The sequence below is a fragment of the Stegostoma tigrinum genome, chromosome 14 (assembly GCF_030684315.1).
Source record: "Stegostoma tigrinum isolate sSteTig4 chromosome 14, sSteTig4.hap1, whole genome shotgun sequence".
NCBI classification, from domain to species: domain Eukaryota; kingdom Metazoa; phylum Chordata; class Chondrichthyes; order Orectolobiformes; family Stegostomatidae; genus Stegostoma; species Stegostoma tigrinum.
The window spans coordinates 75,725,499-75,753,069 of record NC_081367.1 but is presented as its reverse complement, the minus strand read 5'-3'; the positions used below and the strand labels follow the sequence as shown (position 1 = coordinate 75,753,069).

General features: G+C 44.8%; 1 protein-coding gene across 1 annotated transcript; it reads left to right on the top strand.

Annotated features, from left to right (window-relative positions):
• The first annotated feature begins 1,182 nt into the window (after positions 1-1,182).
• slc19a3a (solute carrier family 19 member 3a) lies at positions 1,183-27,571 on the top strand. Its single transcript, XM_048541909.2, has 5 exons — positions 1,183-1,420; positions 5,590-6,409; positions 17,152-17,344; positions 19,081-19,222; positions 26,860-27,571. The coding sequence occupies exons 1-5, from the start codon at positions 1,250-1,252 to the stop codon at positions 27,025-27,027; spliced, it is 1,494 nt and encodes a 497-aa protein (XP_048397866.2). The 5' UTR covers positions 1,183-1,249; the 3' UTR covers positions 27,028-27,571.

The window sequence follows — 27,571 nt, the reverse complement described above, 5'->3', positions numbered from 1 at the left end:
AGTCATGGATGTGGGCATCGCTGACCGGGTCAGCATTTATTGCCCATCCCTAGTGCCCCTTGAGAACGTGGTGGTGAGTTGCCTTCTTGAACCGCTGTAGTCCAGGTGCTGTAGGTTGACCCACAATGCCTTTGTGGAGGGAATTCCAGGGTTTTGACCCAGCGACGCTGAAGATACAGTGATGTATTTCCAAGTCGATGGTGAGTGGCTTGGAGGGGAACTCGCAGGTGGTGGTGTTCCCCTGTCCTTCTCGATGAAGTGGTTGTGGATTTGGAGTTAAATTGTCCTGCTCTATGATAGTCTTAACATCAAAGGTGAATGAACAACTTAGCACATGACAGAACATTTTGCAGTTTCTAAAAATAAAATCAGTTTTTGAAGCAGAACCAAAGATTGTAATACAAATAAAAAAAATTGACAATGCTGTTTTATAACCCATTCCCTTTTCACTGGACTGAAAGTTTGAGAGCTTGTCTTAGTTAACCAAGTGGTTAATGATAAACTAGCTTTTAAATTCCAATGAGCCTAACTACGATTGTGCTGCAGGTCTGAATCAATCATTTTATATGTTACTTTCTCTTTTACAAAAATCTCCTTTCAGATCTTCTTCTGCCAGTATATCCTGAAAGGACCACAGAGTAGACAGAAATCAGTGTTAAATATAATCAGTAAAGCATACCCTGTAGGTAAAATCAGTGCTAAATATCAATAAATTTTATATGAAAGTTGTTAACATATTTTAGTCGCACACACGAGACTGTGCTAATCTGCAGTTTTGGCCAATGTATAGCTGTTTTCCACTACCTGTACCTATTTAAAATAAGCTGGTATTTTTCAGAGCACAGCCATGCATGGATGCGTTCTCTGAAGTTTTATTTATTAAGAAACGGACTCATGGCCACCAGTCAATGGGCCTGGGTGGAAACTCGAACCATAACTTCATTGCAGAAGAACAGCGCAATTTCAAACACAATCTGTACCACATTTCCCAATTACATTGGAAGTGAAAACTCTACCCCTATATATAAAAAATACACCCTGATGTGAAGTTGTTTTGACCTTACCTTGACCTCTGCTAATCTGAACATTCAGCCGTTTATTTATGCCCTAATTATGTTGTGATTTGAATTGCAATGAGCATGCCCCCAGTACGTTTAAAGTTCATGTTTGACTGATAAAGACTGCTGTAGAACTGCAGCTGCAAATGTGAGGACTTGGTAGACACCAAGAAGGAATCGTGGTCAGGACGATGTTGACATGCTGTCAAGGCGCAGGATGCTGCAATGTAGCAAAGAACAACGACTGGCGTTATCCAACACTGCTTCTGTGTGCCTTCGGGCTTTTCTCAATGATGAGACCTTCAGAGCCTTTTTTAACACCATACCTCATTGGGCCTGCTAAGAACTTAACAGCTGAACAGGTATTTGTCAAATATGTTTCCAATACTCAGAAAGAACATGGCTTAACTCTGAGCGGAAGCTGTGCTCTAAGGTTTTGGAGTAGATTTGTAGCTCGGGCTGTGGGTGTTGATGTTGGTTGGCTCGCCGAGCTGGTTTCTTGTTTCGCAGATGTTTCGTTACCTTGCTGGATAACACCCTCAGTGCAACCTTCGATGAAGCTTCATCAGAGGCTGCACTGAGGATGTTACCAAGCACGGTAACGAAATGTCTGTGGAACAACAAACCAGCTCGGCGAGCCAACCAACATCAACAGAAACTGTGCATATAGCTTTGGTCTCTGTATCTCTCCTTACCTTAGATAGAGTGCAACAAAGCTTCACTAGATCGATTTTTGGGGTTGAAGAGATTGCCCTATGAAGGGAAATCAAGTAGATTTAGCCTATATTCAAACTAAAACTTAAAACGTTTAAAAGGGTAAATGTTGGGAGAATTTTTTCCCTGATTGGGACAGCGTATCTGATTAAGGGTTGGGCATTTCAAACTGAGACGGCTAAAAAAAAGACAGACTTACATTTATAAAGCATTGTCCATAATCATCCAGCAGCCTTGACCATGTCATAACGATCAGATCATTCTTATTTATTTTCACTCGTGTTCTCATTTCAACTGTTTTGTTTTGAATGTTATGTGTATTCAGATGTAAAGCTTTCCCGTAAATCCTTTTACTTACTTTGTAGATTCCGATCTTATCTGTTAGTTGGTTTTTCGATTCATACTCTCTCACACCCTCCTGTTACCATCTGTTCATCAGTAACATATTATAACCTTTTACATTGGCCTTCACTCCACTCTTTGATTTACCGTGTCTTCCCCCAGTATTCAGTTTAAAATTCTCACTACTTCCCCCATTATGTGATTGGAAGAAGACGAGCCCCAGCAAGGTTCAGATGGAGGTTTGTTAATCCCAGTGGCTCTAAGCCCACTTACCCCAGTACTGATGCCAACGCCCCACCATCTGGAGCTTATTTCACTCACATCAGTCATATGGAGTCTTAGGGGTATACAGTAAGGATACAGGCCCTTTGGCCCAACTTATCCATGCCACCCAGTTTTCACAATTAAACTAATATCATTTGCCTGTGTTTACTCCATATCCCTCCATACTCACCCCATCCATGTACCTGACCAAATGTTTCTTAAATGACAAAATTGTACTCACATCCATCACTACCTCCGGCAGCCCATTCCAGAATCTCACCACCCTCTGTATGAAAAAATTGTCCCTCTGGACCCATGTCTATTTTCCCCTCTCACCTTAAACCTATGCCCTCTAATTTTGGCTCACCTATCATGGGATAAAGTTGTTGGCTGTCTACCATATCTATGTCGGTCAAGATTTTATAGACCTCTACAAGATCACCCCTCCATCTCCTACTCTCCAGGGAGTAAAAACAACCTCTCCTTATAACTCAAACCTTCCAGTTCAGGTTGCATCCTAGTAAATCTTTTCAGGGCGCTTTCTAGTTTAATAATATACTTCATTATAAAGTGGAGATTGACCCCACCCCACTCTGAGAATTAAAACCAAAACACCCAAAGAGGAGTACCTCGCCCTATAATCTACAGCATGAGCATGTAAAGTGGTGTAACCTGCCTTTCAGCAACTTCTCGAGGTTAGACAAAATAAACCCGTGACACTCACTTTACAATCAACAGGTAACAATTTATTTATCTAACTCTAACAGTGAACAAATTAACCAAACTACTAACAAACCAAATAAACCCCTTCTAACTACTAACTATTCCTGAATAAAACAAGATTCTAATGGTATACCATTCCAGTAAATACAAGTCCCACTTATACAAAAGGAAAAAAACAAAGAATTTAATCTCATAACTACTGCCAGGTTGCATGTCTTCCAGAATGTTCTGTGCTTTTTCTGTATGATGTTTTGTCAGGAACGTGTTCTCCATTAATTTTCCTGTCTGGAATATTGACTAGCTGTGTTGAATGTACCTTTAATTTAATTGGTGCTTTCTCTAAAATTTAAGAGAAGACTGTGAGATCCAGTGATTCTGTCTTGAGAGCCGAGGGCTGTTAACTCTGGCAGATGGCAGTTTGCTGTCCTGTCTTTGTCCAACTGCTCTCTCCTGTTGTATCTTTAATAACATATCAATTTCTTACATTAGGATTGGTCCTTTGTTGTCAAAACCATCAGATTTAAATTTCATCATATTTTGGTATGTAAGTGCCGGTTCAAATTGATTGGCTAAATTCAAAGCCTGTTGTCTTGATAACAAAACAAACCTGCTGCTTGGCCAGAAAACTATACAGCCTTTTGATACAAATGTTTCAATTCAGGTGCTCTCTATGTAGTTTCAAACTTTCAAGCTGTTCACAGACATTTTATTTAAATCTCTAAGCATAGAAAAAGCACAATCTTTTAAAGGGACCACGCACTGCCTCACCACCCCCCCCCCTCACCCCAGCATTCCACAAACACCAAACTTTAACTTCCTGCTTGTCAATCCACAAGTACTTTACCCAACTTTACAGCACCCTTCTAGAATGGGGCGTCCAAATTACATGCAGTACTCCAAACGTGGTCTCACCACGTCCTATACAGCTGTAACAAGATGCCCCAACTCCTAAATTCAGTGCTCTGACCAATGAAAGTAAACATGCCAAATGTCTTCTTCATCACTTTGCTGACCCATGACTCCACCTTCAAGGAATTATGAACCTGTACCCCTAAATCTCTTTGTTCTGTAACACTCTGCAGGACCTACCATTGACTGTGTAAGTCCTGGTTTCTTCTCCACCCTTAAGCATTTTTGCACAGTCATTTTTTTTGACAATAACCTTTGTACATTTATTTAAGTTTCATTTGTAACAAAATAGTCATTCTTTGTTGACAAGAAAAACCTAGCTGAACTGTTTCCAATACTAAACCAGAAAAGTTATAACACTTTTTATGACCTTTATGGAAACACAAACTTGAAAGGAATTGACGCTCGGTTGTAACGGTTGGATTTTCACACAATCACAGAAAGATTACAGTGCAGAAGGAGACCATTCAGCCCATTGTGCCTGTACTGGTTCTGTTACCTGGTGCTAATCTCCTGCCTTTCCCTCATATCGTTGTACATCATTTCTATTCAAATACTCTGCAAATTCGCTGCAGGCTCACGTCAGCTAAGCATCGAAAAAGGTCAGCACTCTCCAAAAGAGTGTCTGAAATCTATGTGAATATAGCAAGCAACTGGAAAGGAAGTAAAATAAAGAAACACAAACAGCTTGTGTTAAAAGAGGTTCAAAAATACAGAAAGGAAATAGCAAAATCACTGAATATTTCTTTCCAAATCTCTTCCACCACACGTAATTCTGAAGGAAGGAAACTCCACACTTGTAAACATTAATTTGTAGTGCCAGAGAGGTTGTTTGCAAGTAATAAAGATTCTTCATGCTGTAGAAAGGGTAAGTGCACTGAAATGGACAACTAACTTTTTCTGCAGAACATCTTGGAAAAAGAAATCTCGATTTCCATCTTTCATTGTGCAAGTCTGCTCCATGAGTTTGGTGAATTTATTTTCCCTTACAGAAATGCTGCTAGCCTTATTGTTTTATCTACTGCAAAATCTGGCCTGACATTCACAAAGTATGATGGTTCAGAAAACAGAAAACTGAACCAATGATACAGACAACCTCCAAGATTCCATTTCACTGGTATAATCATGAAATACGCTAAACATATTCCAAATAATTTCTAATTATAAACAGAATCATAGCACTTTCACAGAATTGTCTTCTTATAACTAATTGTTACCATTTTTAAAAGATGATTTTAACGTGATGGCTCAGTGGTTAACATTGCTGCCTCACAGCGCCAGGGACCTCGGTTTGATTCCATCTTTGTCTGTGTTGAATTTGCATGTTTTTCCCTGTGCCTGCATGGGTTTCTTCCCACAGTGTGCAGGTTCAGTGGATTGGCCATGATATAGTGTCCAGATATGTGCAGACTACGTGGTAAAGTCATGGTAAATGCGGGGTTATAGAGAATGGGGGTGGTTCTGGGCAGGGTGCTCTTCAGAGGGTCAGTGTGGATTTGATGGACCAAATTGCTTGCTTTCACCTGTTGGGATTTTATGCCTAATCTAGCATTAAACTTATTTTCTCATTCATTTTCAGGTTACTAATGAAATGTTTCCAGTTTGGACATATTCTTACTTGGTAATGCTATTTCCAGTCTTTGTGGTCACAGATTATCTCAGATATAAACCAATCATAGTTGTACAAGGGCTCAGTTATGTTATCACTTGGTTAATGCTCCTGTTTGCACAAGGACTCCTGGCCATGCAGTTTTTAGAATTCTTCTTTGGGACTGCATCTGCCGCAGAAGTGGCCTATTACTCCTATATTTATAGTGTTGTTAGTTCTGAGCATTATCAAAAAGTGACCAGTTACTGTCGAAGTGTCACACTAGTTGCGTACACTTTGGGTTCTGTTCTAGGTCAAGTTTTAGTCTCTGTTTGGAACGTCCCTTATTTCTATCTAAATGTGATTGCACTGATTTCAGTATCTCTAGCTTTCCTTTCTTCAATTCCCCTGCCAATGCCAGAGAGAAGCATGTTTTTCCACAGGAAAGAGGCTGCAAACATTCAAGCTTCCCCGCCAATGGAATACATCAAGTCTGAAAACAGTAATCCCCAAAATAATCCTGATGTAACAAACTGCTCACACTTGCCTAGAACGTCAGATGGAGATGAAGATGATCTGATGAAAGCAACAGAGAAAAAGAATGTAATAATGGTCCTGCCCAAACTGTGGTCTGATTTCAAAGAGTGCTACTCCTCTCCTCGAATCTTCTACTGGTCTATCTGGTGGGCTTTGGCCACCTGTGGATATAACCAAGTTGTGAATTACATACAAGTCCTGTGGGATCACGTTGAGCCATCCCAAAATTCTACGGTGTATAACGGTGGTGTGGAAGCTGTGTCGACTTTTGTGAGTAAGTCCTATCACAACGTTCCTCCAATTTATTTTATTAATAGCAACTTTTGACATTATATTTCATGTCTGCATAAGTGGAGAGGTTTAGAGATTTTTGGTGAAGTGAGTAGTAAAGGACAGAACCAGTTAACATCCTAGAAAAGACCAACAACAGTCAGGCCCTGCAACAGTCCCAGATAAAGGCTCCACTGGGGGAGTGCTGGTGGAGTAGCAGGGAAATGAACGATGTAATCCAAACAAAAATGGAATGAGGAAATCTTTCGCATGTCACCAGAAGTAGCTCATACAGCATCAGAAAAAGACACAAGTCTTTTGACGACAGATTCAGCAACAATAAATTTAAAAAGGAGTCCAATAATTAAATAAAAATAACTCTTTGGTCCTTGAGTGCTTCATCATTCTATGAACACAATAAGACTGGAGCTGAGTGAGTCCTCAAGTGCATGCATTAGTCGTGGCGACTTTGTGCAGTTAGTTCACTCCTCTCTAGTATCAGAGATAATGGGAACTGCAGATGCTGGAGAATGACAAGATAATAAAATGTGAGGCTGGATGAACACAGCAGGCCAAGCAGCATCTCAGGAGCACAAAAGCTGACGTTTCGGGCCTAGACCCTTCATCAGAGAGGGGGATGGGGAGAGGGAACTGGAATAAATAGGGAGAGAGGGGGAGGCGGACCGAAGATGGAGAGTAAAGAAGATAGGTGGAGAGAGTATAGGTGGGGAGGTAGGGAGGGGATAGGTCAGTCCAGGGAAGACGGACAGGTCAAGGAGGTGGGATGAGGTTAGTAGGTAGATGGGGGTGCGGCTTGGTGTGGGAGGAAGGGATGGGTGAGAGGAAGAACAGGTTAGGGAGGCAGAGACAGGTTGGACTGGTTTTAGGATGCAGTGGGTGGGGGGGAAGAGCTGGGCTGGTTGTGTGGTGCAATGGGGGGAGAGGACGAACTGGGCTGGTTTTGGGATGCAGTTGGGGAAAGGGGAGATTTTGAAACTGGTGAAGTCCACATTGATACCATTGGGCTACAGGGTTCCCAGGCGGAATATGAGATGCTGTTCCTGCAACCTTCGGGTGGCATCATTGTGGCACTGCAGGAGGCCCATGATGGACATGTCATCTAAAGAATGGGAGGGGGAATGGAAATGGTTTGTGACTGGGAGGTGCAGTTGTGCCCTCCCTCGACCCCCAGGCCTCCTACCCTCCCTCGACCCCCAGGCCTCCTACCCACCCTCGACCTCTTCATCTCCAATTGCCGTCGAGACATTAACCACCTCAACCTCTCCACCCCTCTCACCCACTCCAACATCTCCCCCGCAGAATGGGCAGCCCTCCGCTCCCTCCGCTCCAACCCCAACCTCACCATCAAACCCGCAGACAAGGGTGGCGCAGTGGTAGTATGGCGCACTGACCTCTACATCGTCGAGGCCAGACGCCAACTCTCCGACACCACCTCCTACCGCCCCCTCGATCATGACCCCACACCCGAACACCAAACCATTATCTCCAACACCATTCATGACCTCATCACTTCAGGGGACCTCCCACCCACAGCCTCCAACCTCATTGTTCCCCAACTGCGCACGGCCCGTTTCTATCTCCTTCCCAAAATCCACAAACCTGCCTGCCCTGGTCGACCCATCGTCTCAGCCTGCTCCTGCCCCACCGAACTCATCTCCACCTATCTGGACTCCATTTTCTCCCCTTTGGTCCAGGAACTCCCCACCTACGTCCGTGACACCACCCACGCCCTCCACCTTCTCCAGGACTTCCAATTCCCTGGCCCCCAACACCTCATCTTCACCATGGACGTCCAGTCCCTATACACCTGCATTCCGCATGCAGATGGCCTCAAGGCCCTCCGCTTCTTCCTGTCCCACAGGCCCAACCAGTCCCCCTCCACCGACACCCTCATCCGCCTAGCTGAACTCGTCCTCACACTCAACAACTTCTCTTTTGACTCCTCCCACTTTCTACAGACTAAGGGGGTGGCCATGGGCACCCGCATGGGCCCCAGCTATGCCTTCCTCTTTGTAGGTTACGTGGAACAGTCCCTCTTCCGCACCTACACAGGCTCCAAACCCCACCTCTTCCTCCGGTACATTGATGACTGTATCGGCGCCACCTCTTGCTCCCCAGAGGAGCTCGAACAGTTCATCCACTTCACCAACACCTTCCACCCCAACCTTCAGTTCACCTGGGCCATCTCCAGCACATCCCTCACCTTCCTGGACCTCTCAGTCTCCAACTCAGGCAACCAGCTTGTAACTGATGTCCATTTCAAGCCCACCGACTCCCACAGCTACCTAGAATACACCTCCTCCCACCCAACCTCCTGCAAAAATTCCATCCCCTAGTCCCAATTCCTCCACCTCCGCCGCATCTGCTCCCACGATAAGACATTCCACTCCCGCACATCCCAGATGTCCAAGTTCTTCAAGGACCGCAACTTTCCCCCCACAGTGATCGAGAACGCCCTTGGCCGCGTCTCCCGTATTTCCTGCAACACATCCCTCACACCCCGCCCCCGCCACAACCGCCCTAAGAGGATCTCCCTCGTTCTCACACACCACCCTACCAACGTCCGGATACAACGCATCATCCTCCGACACTTCCGCCATTTACAATCCGACCCCACCACCCAAGACATTTTTCCATCCCCACCCCTGTCTGCTTTCCGGAGAGACCACTCTCTCCGTGACTCCCTTGTTCGCTCCACACTGCCCTCCAACCCCACCACACCCGGCACCTTCCCCTGCAACCGCAGGAAATGCTACACTTGCCCCCACACCTCCTCCCTCACCCCTATCCCAGGCCCCAAGATGACATTGCACATTAAGCAGAGGTTCACCTGCACATCTGCCAATGTGGTATACTGCATCCACTGTACCCGGTGTGGCCTCCTCTACAATGGGGAAACCAAGCGGAGGCTTGGAGACCGCTTTGCAGAACACCTCCGCTCGTTCGCAACAAACAACTGCACCTCCCAGTCGCAAACCATTTCCACTCCCCCTCCCATTCTCTAGATGACATGTCCATCATGGGCCTCCTGCAGTGCCACAATGATGCCACCCGAAGGTTGCAGGAACAGCAACCCATATTCCGCCTGGGAACCCTGCAGCCTAATGGTATCAATGTGGACTTCACCAGTTTCAAAATCTCCCCTTCCCCAACTGCATCCCTAAACCAACCCAGTTCGTCCCCTCCCCCCACTGCACCACACAACCAGCCCTGCTCTTCCCCCCCACCCACTGCATCCCAAAACCAGTCCAACCTGTCTCTGCCTCCCTAACCTGTTCTTCCTCTCACCCATCCCTTCCTCCCACCCCAAGCCGCACCCCCATCTACCTACTAACCTCATCCCACCTCCTTGACCTGTCCATCTTCCCTGGACTGACCTATCCCCTCCCTACTTCCCCACCTATACTCTCTCCACCTATCTTCTTTACTCTCCATCTTCGGTCCGCCTCCCCCTCTCTCCCTATTTATTCCAGTTCCCTCTCCCCATCCCCCTCTCTGATGAAGGGTCTAGGCCCGAAACATCAGCTTTTGTGCTCCTGAGATGCTGCTTGGCCTGCTGTGTTCATCCAGCCTCACATTTTATTATCACTCCTCTCTAGTGTTCTATTTCTTTCCTGCTACATAGTTTTGTCCTCCGAAATGCCAAACCCTGTAAGATTTCTTCCTGCATCTGAGCAAATGCTCCAGAAAAATCAACTTGATGTTGTAGGCTTATTTCAAGTGTGACCCAAGTATCATTTGATTTTTGTAGCATTATCCTAACGCATGATCAGTTACCCTACTTAGTCCACTAATACTTATAGTCAATAGCTTATAGTTGATACAGTGCATAACAAGAAATGGACTAGTATGTGAACAAGCATAATTAAACTATAAGACCATAAGAGACCATAAGACATAGGAGTGGAAGTAAGGCCATTCGGCCCATCAAGTCCACTCGGCCATTTAAATCATGGCTGATGGGCACTTCAACACCACTTCCCTGCACTCTCCCCATAGCCCTCAATTCCTTCTGAGATCAAGAATTTGTCGATCTCTGCCTTGAAGGCATCCAACGTCCACTGCACTCCGTGGCAATGAATTCCACAAGCCCACCACTCTCTGGCTGAAGAAATGTCGTCTCATTTCCATTTTAAATTTACCCCCTCTAATTTTAAGGCTGTGCCCATGGGTCCTAGTCTCCCCGCCTAATGGAAACAACTTCCTGGCATCCACCCCTTCTAAGCCATACATTATCTTGTAAGTTTCTATTAGATCTCCCCTCAACCTTCTAAACTCTAATGAGTACAATCCCAGGTTCCTTAGCCGTTCATCATACGCTAAACCTACCATTCCAGGGATCATCCGTGTGAATCTCCACTGGACACGCTCCAGGGCTAGTATGTCCTTCCTGAGGTGTGGGGCCCAAAATTGGACACAGTATTCTAAATGGGGCCTAACTAGAGCTTTATAAAGCAGATCGCTGCTTTTATATTCCAACCCTCTTGAGATGAACGACAACATTACATTCACTTTCTTAATTACGGACTCTACCTGCAAGTTAACCTTTGGACAATCCTGGACCAACACTCCCAGATCCCTTTGCACTTCTGATTTGCGAATTTTCTCACCGTTTAGAAAATAGTCCATGCCTGTATTCTTTTTTCCAAAGTGCAAAACCTCACATTTACTCACATTGAATTTCATCAGCCATTTCCTGGACCACTCTCCTAAACTGTCTAAATCTTTCTGCAGCTTCCCCACCTCTTAAGTACTACCTTCGCCAGAATGCCCCCAGACCCTTCATCCAGATCATTAATATATAAGGTGAACAGCTGTGGCCCCAACACTGAACCCTGCGGGACACCACTCGTCACCGGTTGTCATTCCGAAAAAGAGCCATTTATCCCAACTCTCTGCCTTCTGTCAGACAGCCAATCCTCAATCCAAGCCAGTAGCTCACCTCGAACCCCATGGGCCCTCACCTTGCTCAGCAGCCTCCCGTGAGGCACCGTATCAAAGGCCTTTTGGAAGTCTAGATAGATAACATCTACTGGGTTTCCCTGGTCTAACATACTTGTTACCTCTTCAAAGAATTCTAACAGGTTTGTCACGACCTCCCCTTACTAAATTCGTGCTGACTTGTTCTAATCTGACCTTGCACTTCCAGGAATTTAGAAATCTCATCCTTGACAATGGATTCTAGAATTTTACCAACTACCGAGGTTAGGCTAATCGGCCTATAATTTTCCATCTTTTGCCTTGATCCTTTCTTAAACAAGGGGGTTACAACAGCAAATTTCCAATCATCTTGGACATTCCCTGACTCCAGTGACTTTTGAAAGATCACGACCAAAGCCTCCGCTATTTCCTCAGCCACCTCCTTCAGAACTCTAGCCTGTAGCCCATCGGGGCCAGGAGATTTATCAATTTTTAGCCCATTTAGCTTTTCTAGCACTTTCTCTTTTGTAATGCCTACCGTACTCAACTGTGCCCCCTGGCTCTCCCTAATTGTTGGCATACTACTCATGTCTTCCACTGTGAAGACTGACGCAAAGTACTTATTTAGTTCTTCAGCTATTTCCTTATCTCCCATCACTAGCCTTCCAGCATCAATTTGGAGCGGCCCAATATCTACTTTTGCCTCTCGTTTATTTCTTATGTATTGAAAGAAGCTTTTACTATCATTTCCAATATTACTAGCTAGTCTACCTTCATATTTGATCCTCTCCTTCCTTATTGCTCTCTTCGTTATCCTCTGTTTGTTTTTGTAGCCTTCCCAATCTTCTGATTTCCCAGTGCTCTTATAGGCTGTCTCTTTTTCTTTGATATATTTCCTGACTTCCTTTGTCAGCCATGGCTGTCTAATCCCACCCCGGATAATCTTTCTTTTCTTTGGGATGAACCTCTGTCCTGTTTCCTCAATTACACCCAGAAACTCCTGCCATTGTTGCTCTGTCTTCCCCGCTAGGCTCTGCTTCCAGTCGATTTTCGTCAATTCCTCTCTCATGCCCCTGTAATTACCTTTATTTAACTGTAACACCATTACATCCGATTTTGCCTTCTCTCTTTCAACCTGCAGACTGAACTCTACCATATTATGATTGCTGCCTCCTAAGTGATCCCTTACTTTAAGGTCTTTTATAAAGTCTGGCTCATTACATAGCACTAAGTCCAGAATAGCCTGCTCCCTTATGGGCTCCATCACAAGCTGTTCCAAAAAGCCATCCTGCAAACATTCCATGAATTCTCTTTCTTTAGATCCACCAGCAACATTATTCACCCAATCCACCTGCATACTGAAGTCCCCCATGATCACTGTGACCTTGCCTTTCTGACATGCCTTATCTATTTCCCAGTGCATCTTGCGCCCCTGGTCCTGACCACTGTTAGGAGGTCTAAACATAACTCCCATGAGAGTTTTTTTTGCCTTTTGTGGTTCCTCAATTCCACCCACACAGACTCCACATCCTCTGACCCTATGTCATTCAGTGCCGTAGATTTAATTTCATTCTTAACTAACAAGGCAACCCTACCCCCTCTGCCCACCTCCCTGTCTTTTCAATATGTTGTGAATCCTTGGATGTTTAACTGCCAGTCCTGAGCTCTCTGCAACCATGTCTCTGTGATGCCTACCACATTATAATCATTCAAGAGGATTAGTGCTGTTAATTCATCTACTTTGTTGCGAATACTACGAGCATTTAGATAAAGTGCCTTAATGCTAACTTTCTTATCATTATTAGAGAGGTTGGAAATTCCAAGATGCCTTAAGCTATCCTTCCTTTTTGTTGTATTCCTAGTCTGCCTCGAGCTTAAATCCACCTGTACACATGCTATCCTGTTGCTTATCTTTCCATTTAACTCCATACTCCCTGTCTCTTTCACTTTCCCTTCCCCGACTCAGAAGTTTAAAGTCCTGCTGACCACCCTATTTATCCTTTTCGCTAGAACACTGGTTCCAGATCGGTTCAGGTAGGGACTGTCCCAACGGTACAGATCCCCCTGATGCCAATGCCCCATGAAATGGAATCCCTCTTTCCCACACCAGTCCCTTAGCCACGTGTTTACTTCCCTAACTTTCTTATCCCTATGCCAGTTGGCACGTGGCTCTGGCAGTAATCCGGAGGTTATGACCCTTGAGGACATGTACTTCAATTTCTTTCCTAGTGCTTCATAATCCCTGAACAGGTCCTCTGCCCTACCTTTGCCTATGTCGTTAGTCCCAATGTGGGCCACAATGACTGGATCCTCCCCCCGAGATGTTCCGCACCCTGGCACCGGGCAGGCAACACACCATGTGGGACTCCCGATCCGGCTTGCACAGGATACTATCTGTCCCCCTAATAATGGAATCCCCTATAACAACTACCAGTCTTTTTGCTCCCCCCTCTCGAATGGCCTTCTGCACCACGGTGCTGTGGTCAGCTGGCTCATCCTGTCCACAGACCTTTTCCTTATCCATACAACAATCTCATACCTGTTGGTCAAGGTCAAGGGCTGAGGCCCCTGCACTCCTGAACTCGGAATCCCCCTACCTGCCTCACTTACAGTCACACCTTGTCAATGAACACCTTCCGAATTTGAGTTATTTAATCTACCGGGTGTGACTGCCTCCCGAAACAAAGTGTCCAGGTAACTCTCCCCGTTCCGGATGTGCCGCAGAGTTTGAAGCTCAGATTCTAGATCATTTACTCTGATCCGGAGTTCTTCCAGCAACTAATACTTGCTACAGATGTGGTCGCTGCCGTTCACAATGGGATCAGCCAGCTCCCACATCATATAGCTACAGCACATCACCTGTCCAGTCATTGCTACTTATTTAGTTAACTTTTACAACTTATGTATTAAATGCTTTCTAGTACTTCTCTGCTACACTCTTTTTTAATTAAGCTAGTAAACTTTTAATAAATTACACAATACACAGGGATATAAATTGAAAAGCCTTACCTTAACAACACACGAGAGACCTTCTCGGTTAGAGCTCCCGCTCTTTCTGCTGCTGGAACAGGAATGGAGGGCTCCGCCGGTCAAAGTAGGTATTTGATAATCTTTAAAGCAGAGACTCACCCACCCATAGGCCTCTGATCGACACTCCCGCTCTTCCTGCTGTGAGTCTGTGGACTTTTAATTAGGTTAGAGGAGGAGGGAGGGAGGGAGACCCTACTGTGTAGGACCTGGTGCTTCGAGGTACGTGTTTAAATAATGGTCACTTACCTACCCAACTGTCTCCTTACCTTCCCAACTGCCTCCCTTACCTCCATCAGGATGGCAGCTAAGAGATGTGATCTTTTACATAAAAATTAACATCTATATTTGTACAATTGCAAATAGTCAAGTCACTGAAACTTCCACAATAGAATTTTCTAGTACAGTGCTAATGTGGTTGTACACAATGTGTTTACTGTTGAAAAACATTTTGCCAAAGCTTTTCATCTTGCACTCATCAGGACATTTCACAAGAATACAAATTTAAGGCAAAACCAACATTCATTCTGCATGAGAAGACTGCTGATTGGTAGGAAAATGAACTCTGATTGGTAGAGGTGTTATCATGTAGAATGCAGCTATTAATGGAGATTGACAGTTAACAATCAGACTGTTTAAATTTTAAAACCAGTCAAATTGCTTTTGATTGAACGAGGCATCGACAACAAACATCTATCTAATACTTTGAGATAACAAGGTGTAGAGCTGGATGAACACAGCAGGACAAGCAGCATCAGAGGAGCAGGAAAGCTGATGTTTCAGGTCTGTACCCTCGCTATCTAATATTTTGTTGAGTTCAGGCTAACAACATATGCACTTCCTTTTCACCTGCAGAGACCCCTGTGTTTTAACATATGAAGATTCCATTGTGAGTCTGACTGACAATCCTAAATTAGCTGTCAGTGCAGTTCCTTACTCATTAAGGATATTGAGTAAATGTTATCCAATTCAGGATTACATCTGACATTAAATATTGCTCTACAAGTTCAACAACTGTGGATTGATGGGGTGCAGCCAGTACTTTCCTTACTGTGAATAGCCAAAAAGACATGCTGTTTGATATGACCCACAAGTTTTTGGGACATACAGCTTATATCACACCAAAACTGGAACTCATATACCTCAGGAGTCACTTGTGTGACAGACAGAACATTTTTTTTGGCTTGACAACAGCGTCCTATTGGTCATAGAGATTTACAGCATGAAAACGCCTTCTTCAGCCCAACTTGTCCAAGCTGCCCAGTTTTCACAATTAAGCGAGTCCCATTTGCCTGTGTTTAGCCCGTATCCCTTCATACCTCTGTGTACCTGTCTAAATGTTTCTTAAATGACAAAATTGTACTCGCTTCCACCTCTTCCTCTGGCCGCCTGTTCCAAACATTCCCCACCCTCTGTGTGAAAAAATTGACCCTCTGCACCTTAAACCTACACTCTCTACTTTTAGACTCCCCTACCATGGGGAATAGCAGTTGTCTATCTACTTTATCGATGTCTCTCATGATTTCAAAAACCTCTATAAGGTCAGCCCCCAGTCTCATATGTTCCAGGGAGAAGAGTCCCAGCTGTCTATCCTCCCTTTATCCAGTCCAGGTAGCATCCTAGTAAATCTTTTCTGCACTCTTTTGAGTTTAATACTATCCTTTCTTTGATGGTGTTCACCACTCATGTTACTACTACATAGTAGCAGTGTGAAACAGCTAGCTTCAACTGTTACACAAAATCCTGAGATACGTTACTCTTCCAAAGTAATCTGAGGTAGACTGGGCACCTTTCAGGACCAACAGTGACTGCCTGACCAACAGTGCTATGCATGAATTTACAGGATATACAGTGAAAAATGATTTGAATAGGATAGATAATATCTCACAAAGTGGCTTTGATGTTTCCTATTTCAGCATTCATGCCTTGGCCATACAGAGTCAACCTGCCTGGTTTAAAACTTAGAGATAGTAGAACTGCAGATGCTGGAGAATCTGAGATAACAAGTTGTGGAGCTGGATGAACACAGCAGGCCGAGCGGCATCAGAGGAGCAGGAAGGCTGACGTGTGTCTCAGAGAGTGTGAATGTGAGAAAGAGAGAGAAAGTGTGTGTGTGTGTGTGTGTGAGAGAGAGACAGAGAGAGATTGTGTGTGTTTCTGATTAAGGGCCCAGGCCCGAAACGTCAGCTGTCCTGCTCCTCTGATGCTGCTTGGCCTGCTGTGTTCATCCAGCTCCACACCATGTTATCGCTCGTTTAAAATTTAGACTGGCTGTTAGCTGTCATTCAGCAGGAGTAGGAATATTCCCCATGGCAACACTTCTACCAGTCACAGCTCACTTGGCAACTGATCATTCTCCTCTTATGCAATAAAAATGCTGGCTTTTCCCTTTGAGTTTGTATTCTTGCAAAATGTCCTGATGAGTACAAGATAAAAAAGTTTTGGGAAAATATATCTCTTCTTCAGCAGTATTCGAGTCCTGTACCACCAAAAGACTATTTCAACACGGTGCTGGCCCTAGTGTTTTTTTGTTTTGTGAAGATGGCTTTATCAACTTGATGGTAGGTGTTTCTGCGCCATTCACCTCCTTCACAGGGCCATCAGGCTGATTTCTCACTTTTCCGATCAGGCACTAGTTGGAGCATTGATATCATCTTGCCATATTAAATTACATTAATGAAAGTACGATAATGATCATTTAAACTGTCTGAGTAGTTTTTTTAAAATTGCTGATTCAATGCCCTCAGAAAGCTTGAGTTTTTGTCATTGTAAATCCAGGTGCTGGTACATCGTTTGCTGTGGGCTATATAAACGTGGACTGGGCAATCTGGGGAGAAATGGCATTAGGCATCTTTTCAACAGTGAATAGCGGTGCTTTATTTGCCATCGACCTGTCAAACAATATCTGGATTTGTTACGGTGCATATGTTGTGTTCAAAGCCACGTACATGTTGCTGATTACCATAGCAACGTGAGTATAAGAATCTGAAAGAAACATAGAACTGAAATATTAGTAACTAATAGAAAGGAAACATAAAAGAAACAGAATTCTGTCTAATAAACTCTTTTCTAAATTGCTTTTAAATTAGTCAGATGTGTACCATAAATGTGTCTGGAGTGTGTAGGGATTTGATATTCTGTGGGTGGGTACAGGGGACCAGCATCATCTGTTGGGGGTGCTGGGGTTGTGTGGAGGTGTTTTGTGTGTCAGAAATAAGTTTTGTGTGTGCATGTGCATATGTGTATGTGAGAGTGTGTCTGTTAGATTGCATGTTTGCGCGTATACCCGTGTCTGTGAGTGTGTGTCTGTGAGAATGTGAGTGTGTGTCTGTGAGAATGTGAGTGTGTGTATGTGGCTGTGAGAGAATGTGAGAGTGCGTGTGTCTATGAGAGAGATTGTGTGTGTGTGTCTGTAAGAGAGAGGGAATGTGTGTGTCTGTGAGAGAGAATGTGTGTGTGTCTGTAAGCGAGAGACTCTATGTGTGTTTGAGAGAGAGATTGTGTGCGTGTGAGAGAGAGAGAGAGTCTGTGAATGTGTGTGTGTGTGTGTGTGTGTGTGTCTGTAAGAGAGAGAATCTACGTGTGTTTGAGAGAAAGAGAGATTGTGTGTGTGTGTGTCTGTAAGAGAGAGAGAGAGAGTCTATGTGTGTTTGAGAGAAAGAGAGATTGTGAGTCTGTGTGTGAGTGAGAGAGAGTCTGTGTGTGCGTGTGTGTGTGAGAGAGAGAGTGTCTGTGTGTGTGTGTGTGTGAGAGAGAGGCGGAGAGTCTGTGTGTGTGTTTGTGTGTGTGTGTGTGTGTGTGTGTGAGAGAGAGAGAGAGAGAGAGAGAGAGTTTGAGTAAAACAAGGGGAAGGGGAGATTTTGAAGCTTGTGAAGTCCACATTGATACCATTGGGCTGCAGGGTTCCCAAGCGGAATATGAGTTGCTGTTCCTGCAACCTTTGGGGGGCACCATTGTGGCACTGCAGGAGGCCCATGATGGACATGTCGTCTGAGGAATAGGAGGGGGAGTTGAAATGTTTCGTGACTGGGAGGTGCAGTTGTTTATTGCGTACCGAGCGGAGGTGTTCTGCAAAGCGGTCCCCAAGCCCCTCCACTGCATCCCAAAACCAACCTAGCTTGTCCCCGCCTCCCTAACCTGTTCTTCCTCTCACCTATCCCTTCCTCCCACTTCAAGCCGCACCTCCATTTCCTACCTACTAACCTCATCCCACCTCCTTGACCTGTCCGTCTTCCCTGGACTGACCTATCCCCTCCCTACCTCCCCACTTATATTCTCCTCTCCACCTATCTTCTTTTCTCTCCATCTTCGGTCCGCCTTCCCCTCTCTCCCTATTTATTCCAGAACCCTCACCCCATCCCCCTCTCTGATGAAGGGTCTAGGCCCAAAACGTCAGCTTTTGTGCTCCCGAGATGCTGCTTGGCCTGCTGTATTCATCCAGCTTCACACTTTATTATCTTGGATTCTCCAGCCTCTGCAGTTCCCACTATCTCTGAATTCCCACTCTCCCTGCATTAACCCTGAGCGGATTGCCAACAGTATGCATGGGACATTAGCTTCAAAACAGCTCAGGCCACACGCAGATAACACCAGGCAGGTGGTCGGTACACAATGTGTCTGTCAAATTTTCAAATTCTCTTTTGTGTCCTTTGTTGAATAAGAATTTGAAGCAGTGTCAAAGTCTAACCAGTTATTTCCTTCATTAAGGTTTCAGATTGCATCTAACCTGAGCATTGAGCGATATGCTCTTTTGTTTGGAATTAACACCTTTGTAGCCCTCCTACTCCAGACCATTCTGACTGTTATTGTTGTTGATTCAAGAGGCCTTGGCTTGGATGTTATTACTCAGGTGAGTTCAATACAAAAGTTTATGAGTTGCATCAAATAAATTTACATTTGGATGATATGAAAGTTTCTTTTTTGATTTATAGAGATATTAATTAACTGCAATGTGTTAATTATGTTTTCAAACATTTTGGAGATTCATGTTCTAACCTTGTGTAATCCAATGACTTGACAACGAGTTGACGTCGGACATGTCTAGGTGTGATAGCTGGGATTTTAGACGTGTTACAATCACAACTAATAGGAACACTGCCTAAGAGATATCTCAGTATGGACCTGGCTTGATATGTTTATTGCATATATTTATTTTATTCTAATCACATTTTATTCTTGTAGTTTGGTTACTGGCATGGCCAAACACAACATATTCGCATGGGGCTGCTGATGCTCCTTTAACAAAAGAACACAAGTTTATCACACAAAAGTGAAAAAAGATCTATACACAGGACACTTTAGAAAAATCTTAACGTAAACAGCAGAAAGGAGAATTCAACCTCCATTTTCCAACAACACCCTTTACTTACTCTATCTAACCTTAACTCTAATTTATCACATCCCTGAGAAGATTGCAAGTATTCCTTTCAGTGACGTTATATACATTCACCAGATGTGATTCTGACAGTTACTGTCTTTCCAGAGATACACAAACACTACCTTTCCCTAACCGAACTTTAAAAGCCCTCATCCCAAGCCAGCATCTGTAATTCTTTGTTTTAGCTGTTGTAATTGAGAAAAGTCCTCTCTATTTAAACTGCTAAAACAACTTTATAGCTTCTTTCCAGCTCTGGAAACCAGTAAAACTGACACAAATTAAACAGTTATTTTCTGGTATGAAACTGCTCAACTGAAACCTGATTGTGGCCCCGGTCTGCTTTCTGCATGTGTCAAATAAACTCAACATTGTAAACATTTCATCACTTAATTCCATGGGTGGTTCATCTAACATTAGGGGCCACATTTTTTCCCGCTCTTTGGAATTATAAACTGAAGTGGAAGTTCGACTACAATAAATGGAAAAAGGTACCGTTTTGCAACTTGGAGGTAAAGTTGACATGAAAAGAAAGTTCTGGAGAAACTCGGCAGGTCATGAAGTATTTTTGGAGAGAGAAACAGAGTTCATGTTTCAAGTCTGATTTTTCTGTGTGTGTGGTTTGAAGTACAGAATTAAATTGCAGGCATTATAAATCCTTTATTTCATTGTTTGTTTATGTTAATTGTAGAACAATGAACAGTTATTTTTTCTGTTAGTGGCCCGATTAGTTTTTGTCCTGAGCAGTAGTCAGGCAAAGTAGTCATTTTGGTGGTTTCATTTGGATATTAAATATTTTGTTACAGCTTTGGATCAGTGGCACATGATAATCAGTGCAGACTCTTCCCAGTTAAATTGTGACACTTGTTACTTATCTTAAGTCACAAGCTTTCTTGGAAATAACGTTTGAACTCACTGTTCAATAATGACTTTCCAATCTTTGGTAAAAAACCATCTTCACAGAACTGAAAACTAAGAGTCTATTTTTCCTTTACATCTGAAGCCAAGTTCCCAAATAAGAACAATGCATACTATAAGCCTACATCACGCACTTCTGTGCTCCCCAGCATACATTTAATTCATTAAAATGTACAAGAGAAAGACTGTAACTTTAAGAGCACAAAGCAGGCAATCCCAGCATTACAACGGCATTAAGGCTCAGTTGGGGATGCTAATACCTCTATGTCTCAGCACCAAATAAGTGCTATGCTGCTCTCCTATTATCATTGTGAATACATTGTCCCCAAGCTTTACCCTATCTTGTTACTCATTCCCTCTGGCCTTCGATGGGCATCTGTGGCATTCACGTAATCTTCACCAGGAGACTGCAGCCCTTCCAAGCACCATTTTCCCCTTGGTACAATGCTGCTGCTCTCAGATCCTCATCATCCATCACAAACACTTATCAAGTTCTTCAGCTGTCTGCATCAAACCATCCAAAAATTAAACAGCGTCCTCTGCCTGTGCTATACTGCAACAAGCTCCCAAACCTGACCAGCATGGGAAACTCATGTTGCACAGAAACCTTCTGGCTCTTACTGAAGCTGATGGAAGAAGATATTACTTTTCATATAACACTACAATGCCTCACGACATGGCATTCTAACTGCTCCCTCTATGCACAACATTCTGTGGAAAACTGTGGTTCTCCAGCAGTTTTACCGCATCATGAGGACACCACTGGCTGAAAAGTAGGCAATAGTATTCTACTCACATCTGCTGGATATTGCTGCTGTTGGTGGGCTTCAAGATGCTTATGTTCCTCATCAACCTCTGTGGATGCTGTTTGTGCAGACAGTGACTGCGATTTCTAGACCCTTTGAGTTATAAGATTTTAGAATATGCTTGTGATTTGTGGGATTTTTGAGAAACTTTAAAGCTCTCCTGACATTAATTCTGCTTCACATCCATTACTAGGATTAACTAGTTCAACAACATGATGAAGATTGCTTGTGACCAGGAATTTTAGTCAAAATAGTTTGTCAATGCATAAGGTTCACATCCACAGTTCTGTAATAATAGATCAATTTATACTGATCTGTGAGACAGTCTGTTTAATGCAGTTTCCCCTTAAAGGGCCTTGAAAAGCTCCCAAGAAGATCCCATGCCCTCAGAGCTAACACAGAACACTTAATCTATCCACTTTGTGTGCAATGACAGCCATTTTTCCATTTTATTGCTCACTTGCGATAGTTCTTAATTCACTGTGAGATATAGGTATCACCAGGTGGTCCAGCATTTCTTGTCCATTCCTAGTTGCCCCTTGAGAAGGTGGTGGTGAGCTGCCTTTTTGAACCACTGCAGTCCACCTGCTGTGGGTTGTCCCACAATGCTCTCAGGGAGGGAATTCCAGGATTTTGACCCAGCGACACTGAAGGAACGGAGATATATTTCCAAGTCAGGATGGTGAGTTGCTTGGTGGAGAACTTGAAGGTGATGATATTCCCGTATATCTGCTGTCCTTGTCCTTCTAGATGAAAGTGGTCGTGGATCTGGAAGGTGCTGCCTGAGGATCTTGGGCAAATTTCAAAAGTGCATTTTGTATAGTAACTGCTACTGAGCATCGGTATTGGAGGGAGTGAATGCTTGTGGATGTAGGGCCAATCAAGCGGTTGCTTTGTCCTGGATGGTGTCAAGCTTGTTGAGTGTTGTTGGGGCTGCACCCATCCAGGCAAGTGGGGAGTATTCCATCACACTCCTGACTTGTGCCTTGTAGATTGTGGACAGGCTTTGGGGAGTCAGGAGGTGAGTTACTCACTGCATATTTCTAACCTCTGACATAGTCTTGTAGCCACTGTGTTTATGTGGTGAGTCCAGTTGAGTTTCTGGTCAATTGTAACCCCCAGGTTGATTGTGGGAGTTTCAGTGATGGTAACCCTAGTGAATGTCAGGGGATTTGAATGATAATAGCAGGTGACAATGGAAGCATGTCACAGAAGATGTTGCAGGTTCAGCCTGCCAAACCTTCACTTTTCATCTAAGATAACAAAGTGTGGAGCTGGATGAACACAGCAGGCCAAGCAGCATCTTAGGAGCACAAAAGCTGATGTTTTGGGCCGAGACCTTTCTTCATAAAAGGGGGATGGGGAGAGGGTTCTGAAATAGATAGGGAGAGCGGGGGAGGTGGATAGAAGATGGATAGAGGAGAAGATAGGTGGAGAGGAGACAGACAAGTTAAAGAGGCAGGGATGGAGCCAGTAGAGGTGAGTGTAGGTGGGGAGGTAGGGAGGGGATAGGTCAGTCCAGGGAGGATGGACAGGTCAAGGGGGCGGGATGAGATTAGGAGGTAGGAAATGGAGGTGCGGCTTAAGGGGGGGATAGGTGAGAGGAAGAATAGGTTAGGGGGGAAGGGACAAGCTGGGCTGGTTGTGGAATGCAGTGGGAGGAGGGGAGATTTTGAAGCTGGTGAAGTCCACATTGATATCATTGGGCTGCAGGGTTCCCAAGCGGAATATGAGTTGCTGTTCCTGCAACCTTCGGGTGGCATCATTATGGCACTGCAGGAGGCCCAGGATGGACATGTCGACTAAGGAATGGGAGGGCAGTTGAAATGGTTCGCGAATGGGAGGTGCAGTTGTTTATGGCGAACCAAGCGGAGGTGTTCTGCGAAGCGGCCCCCAAGCGTCCGCTTGGTTTCCCCAATGTAGAGGAAGCCACACCAGGTACAATGGATACAGTATACCACACTGGTAGATGTGCAGGTGAACATCTGCTTGATATGGAATGTCTTCTTAGGGCCTGGGTTGGGGGTGAGGGAGGAGGTGTGGGGGCAAGTGTAGCACTTCCTGCGGTTGCAGGGGAAAGTACTAGGCGTGGTGGGGCTGGAGGGGAGTGTGGAGTGGACAAGGGAGTCCCGGAGAGAGTGGTCCCTCTGGAAAGCAGACAAGGGTGGGGATGGAAAAATGTCTTTGGTGGTGGGGCAGATGGTGGAAGTGTCGGAGGATGATGTGTTGTTAGCGGAGGTTGGTTGGGAGGTATGTGAGGACGAGGGGGATTCTCTTAGGGCGGTTATTGCGGGGGTGGGGTGTGAGGGATGTGTTGCAGGAAATGCGGGAGACACGGTTGAGGGCGTTCTCAGCCACTGCGGGGGGGATTTTGTGGTCCTTGAAAAACGAGGACATCTGAGATGTACGGGAGTGGAATGCCTCATCCTGGGAGCAGATGCGGCGGAGGCGAAGGAGTTGGGAATAGGGGATGGAATTTTTGCAGGAAGGTGGGTGGGAGGAGGTGTATTCTAGGTAGCTGTGGGAGTCGTTGGGCTTGAAATGGATATCAGTTTCTAGGTGGTTGCCTGAGATGGAGACTGAGAGGTCCAGGAAGATGAGGGATGTGTTGGAGATGGTCCAGGTGAACGTGAGGTTGGGGTGGAAGGTGTTGGTGAAGTGGATGAACTGTTCGAGCTCCTCTGGGGAGCAAGAGGCGGCGCCAATACAGTCATCAATGTAACGGAGGAAGAGGTGGGGTTTCGGGCCTGTGTAGGTGCGGAAGAGGGACTGTTCCACGTAACCTACAAAGAGGCAGGCGTAGCTTGGGCCCATGCGGGTACCCATGGCCACCCCCTTAGTCTGTAGGAGGTGGGAGGAATCGAAAGAGAAGTTGTTGAGGGTGAGGACGAGTTCGGCTAGGCGGATGAGAGTGTCGGTGGAGGGGGACTGGTCAGGCCTGCGAGACAGGAAGAAGCGGAGGGCCTTGAGGCCATCTGCATGCGGAATACAGGTGTATAGGGACTGGACGTCCATGGTGAAGATGAGGTGTTGGGGACCAGGGAATTGGAAGTTCTGGAGGAGGTGGAGGGCGTGGGTGGTGTCACGGACGTAGGTGGGGAGTTCCTGGACCAAGGGGGAGAAAATGGAGTCCAGATAGGTGGAGATGAGTTCGGTGGGGCAGGAGCAGGCAGAGACAATGGGTCGGCCAGGGCAGACGGGTTTGTGGATTTTGGGAAGGAGATGGAAGCGGGCCGTGCGGGGTCGGGGAACAATGAGGTTGGAGCCTGTGGGTGGGAGGTCACCTGAGGTGATGAGGTCTCCCCAATTTACTCAAAACCCCAGGCTTACACCTTACTTCTGCCAAACAACATTATGCACAGCATTACCCACCCACCACCAAAGCCAGGATGGTAGTGATCAATGACCCTACTCTCCATTAGCCCCTTGTCCAATCCCATTCTCTACCTCCTAACATCCTTAACTGTTGAGTTGCATGCAGCATGCTACTTCCAATTCACATAACTGACTCCCCCAACAGGCTCACTATAGCAGTGGCACCTGACAACCACCCTTAACTCTCAGTACCCCTAAGAGTAACTGTGGCCCAGCCCCATACTCACTGTCCCCCAAAAAGACAATAAACAATTGGCATGACTGGTTACTGTCGAGACCTCTGACTGATTTCTGCGCAGCTTCCACGCCAAAATTCCCACTCATTCCCTGACTGATTGCTATGAACCTGCAGGACTGACTGTGATCCACTGCCTGGACTTTAATGATATAGAGCCCTGACACTGATCACCCCAAGTTTCTAGCTGTGAATAGGATTGTGCCCAAGCTCCCAGACCATTATCAGAAAATGCCTTTGACTCTGCCAGTAGATTGTCAAATCGTTCCAAGGGTCACCCATTCTTGGTCCCACCCTTTTACTTAAGAAAACAAAAAGGGCAGTAGAATAAATATGCCCCATATGTGGGTGGCAGCTTGTGCACTTGTGGTTGGGAACATTTAAAACTATTTCCATTACGGGATTGCCCTTGTCACCTTCAATGTATAAGCCACAGACTGATTTCACTCCAGCTGTTGCTGTCGGGATGGTATCCTGGATGTGTGCCCCTTTTTCCAAACTTCCCAGTGCCAGATTGGAATTTTAGATGCCCAAAAATCCTGAACGAAATGGCTTGTTTGGCCACAGTTATAGCACAGATTGCGTTTGAGCTTCATTTGTAAGAGTTCCCCTTATAGAAGCACGCACGAGAATTCCTAGAAGCATGGCATTCCAACCGGAACTCCATCAACAAACACATTGATTTGGAGCCAATCTACCATCCCCTGAGACAAAGAACAGGAAATGACATCACCAATGCCAGAAATGACATCACCAACCCAAGGAAACCTAACCAGATAAATAGAAAGCTGGACATAACACCAGTGCTTCATCGGAGGCTCACTGATGATGTTACCTAGAATGGTGACGAAACGTCTGAAAACTAACCTTCCAGCTCAGCGAGCAAACTCACATCAAGAGTTCCCCTCTTCTATGCACAGTGGAGCTGTATGCAGGGGACACCTGTCTGGGATTCCTTGGTGTACTCCTGCCACTTCTTGCATTCCTGCAAGTTGGACGGGGGCTGTAAGAAGTTAGGACCGCGATTATGTGCATGGGCTCTGGTTTCGGCTGTGGATCAGGGTGGGGGTGGCCATCACATGGGAGAAATGCGGGAGGGGTCCCCATCTGTGGCGCAGAGGCAGATTGAGTGCAGATATTTCAGTGTGGGGTCTCTTGTTATCTTCCTGGAGAGGTAGGACCCCAAAGGCACACATTATCCACTAGAGATCATAATTGTTTGTGGCGCTTTGAATGCTCCATACTAGGCCTGAAGCGCATTGCTCTGCATTGCCGGCTTGGACAACCTGTATGATACATTGGAGCTCCTTACTCTGTTCTTACAGCTTGTCAATGGACGCTGAGGCTGCCTCCCATCCTCAATTGCCCTCCTCTCTATAAACAGGCTCTTTCCAAATGTCCCATATGGATCAGATTTTCCTGCATTATGGTCTCCTGCTCTTTAGCTACAAGTTCTCCCTGGCTGCTGTGTTTATAGTGTGTCTAGTAAGTGGGTTTTGTGATTTCAGAGTTTTACTTGGCCACCATATCCAGCATACCTTGTTGTTTAGCCAAGTTAACAATCTGCGTTTTAGCACCAGTGTCTAATACATTCAGGTGCTGGGAAAATCCAACCTGTAATGCTTAGATTATCATATTGCAAAAGATATTAAAACTTAAAGCCTGACAAGTGAGAACTGGCTGATGGAAATAAAGTAATGTATGTTTTTATGCTGATGGCAATTTTTTAAGGCCCCCGTTAATGAGCATTGAACTAAATGTTTGGTTTTGTTTTGCAGTTCTTCATTTACGGGAGTTATTTTGCAGCAATATCAGGACTTTTCTACATCCGAGGTATTTATACGTTAATTCAACATGGACAGAAAAGAAAGAGGAAAACAGAACCAGAGATCAAAGGAGATAATGCAACACCTAAAGATGAGACAAGAAGTGCAGAACAGTTTTGAAAATTTGAAAAAGTTATGAAAAATAAGATTTATTTTTGTTATTACAATTCCTTGCCATATTTCATTGGTCAGGGAGATGGAAAATATGTCCATGATCATTAATGTCATTCAGTTAGCCAGGATAATATTTTAGCAGGATGGTAAAGAACCACTGATACATCACCCAAAACCTAGTAAAGTAGTTTTGTGAATTATTTAAAAAATGACTGATTAAAAACTGATCAGAGATAGTAGGAACTGCAGATGCTGGAGAATCCGAGATAACCAGGTGTAGAGCTGGATGAACACAGCAGGCCGAGCAGCATCAGAGGAGCAGGAAGGCTGAAATTTCGGGCCTAGACCCTTCTTCAGAAGACCTTTCTGGCACAATCTTTTCGTTCACTGTTACAGTTTGTAATAATAACTAAATGCCAAACCAGAAAATATATAAATAACTTACATTCGCATGTTTAACTGAATAAAATGTTCCAAAGCTTTTAACAGATGCACTATAAAACAAGTGTCCAAACTACATAAGACATTAGGTCAGACTAGACAAAGATTA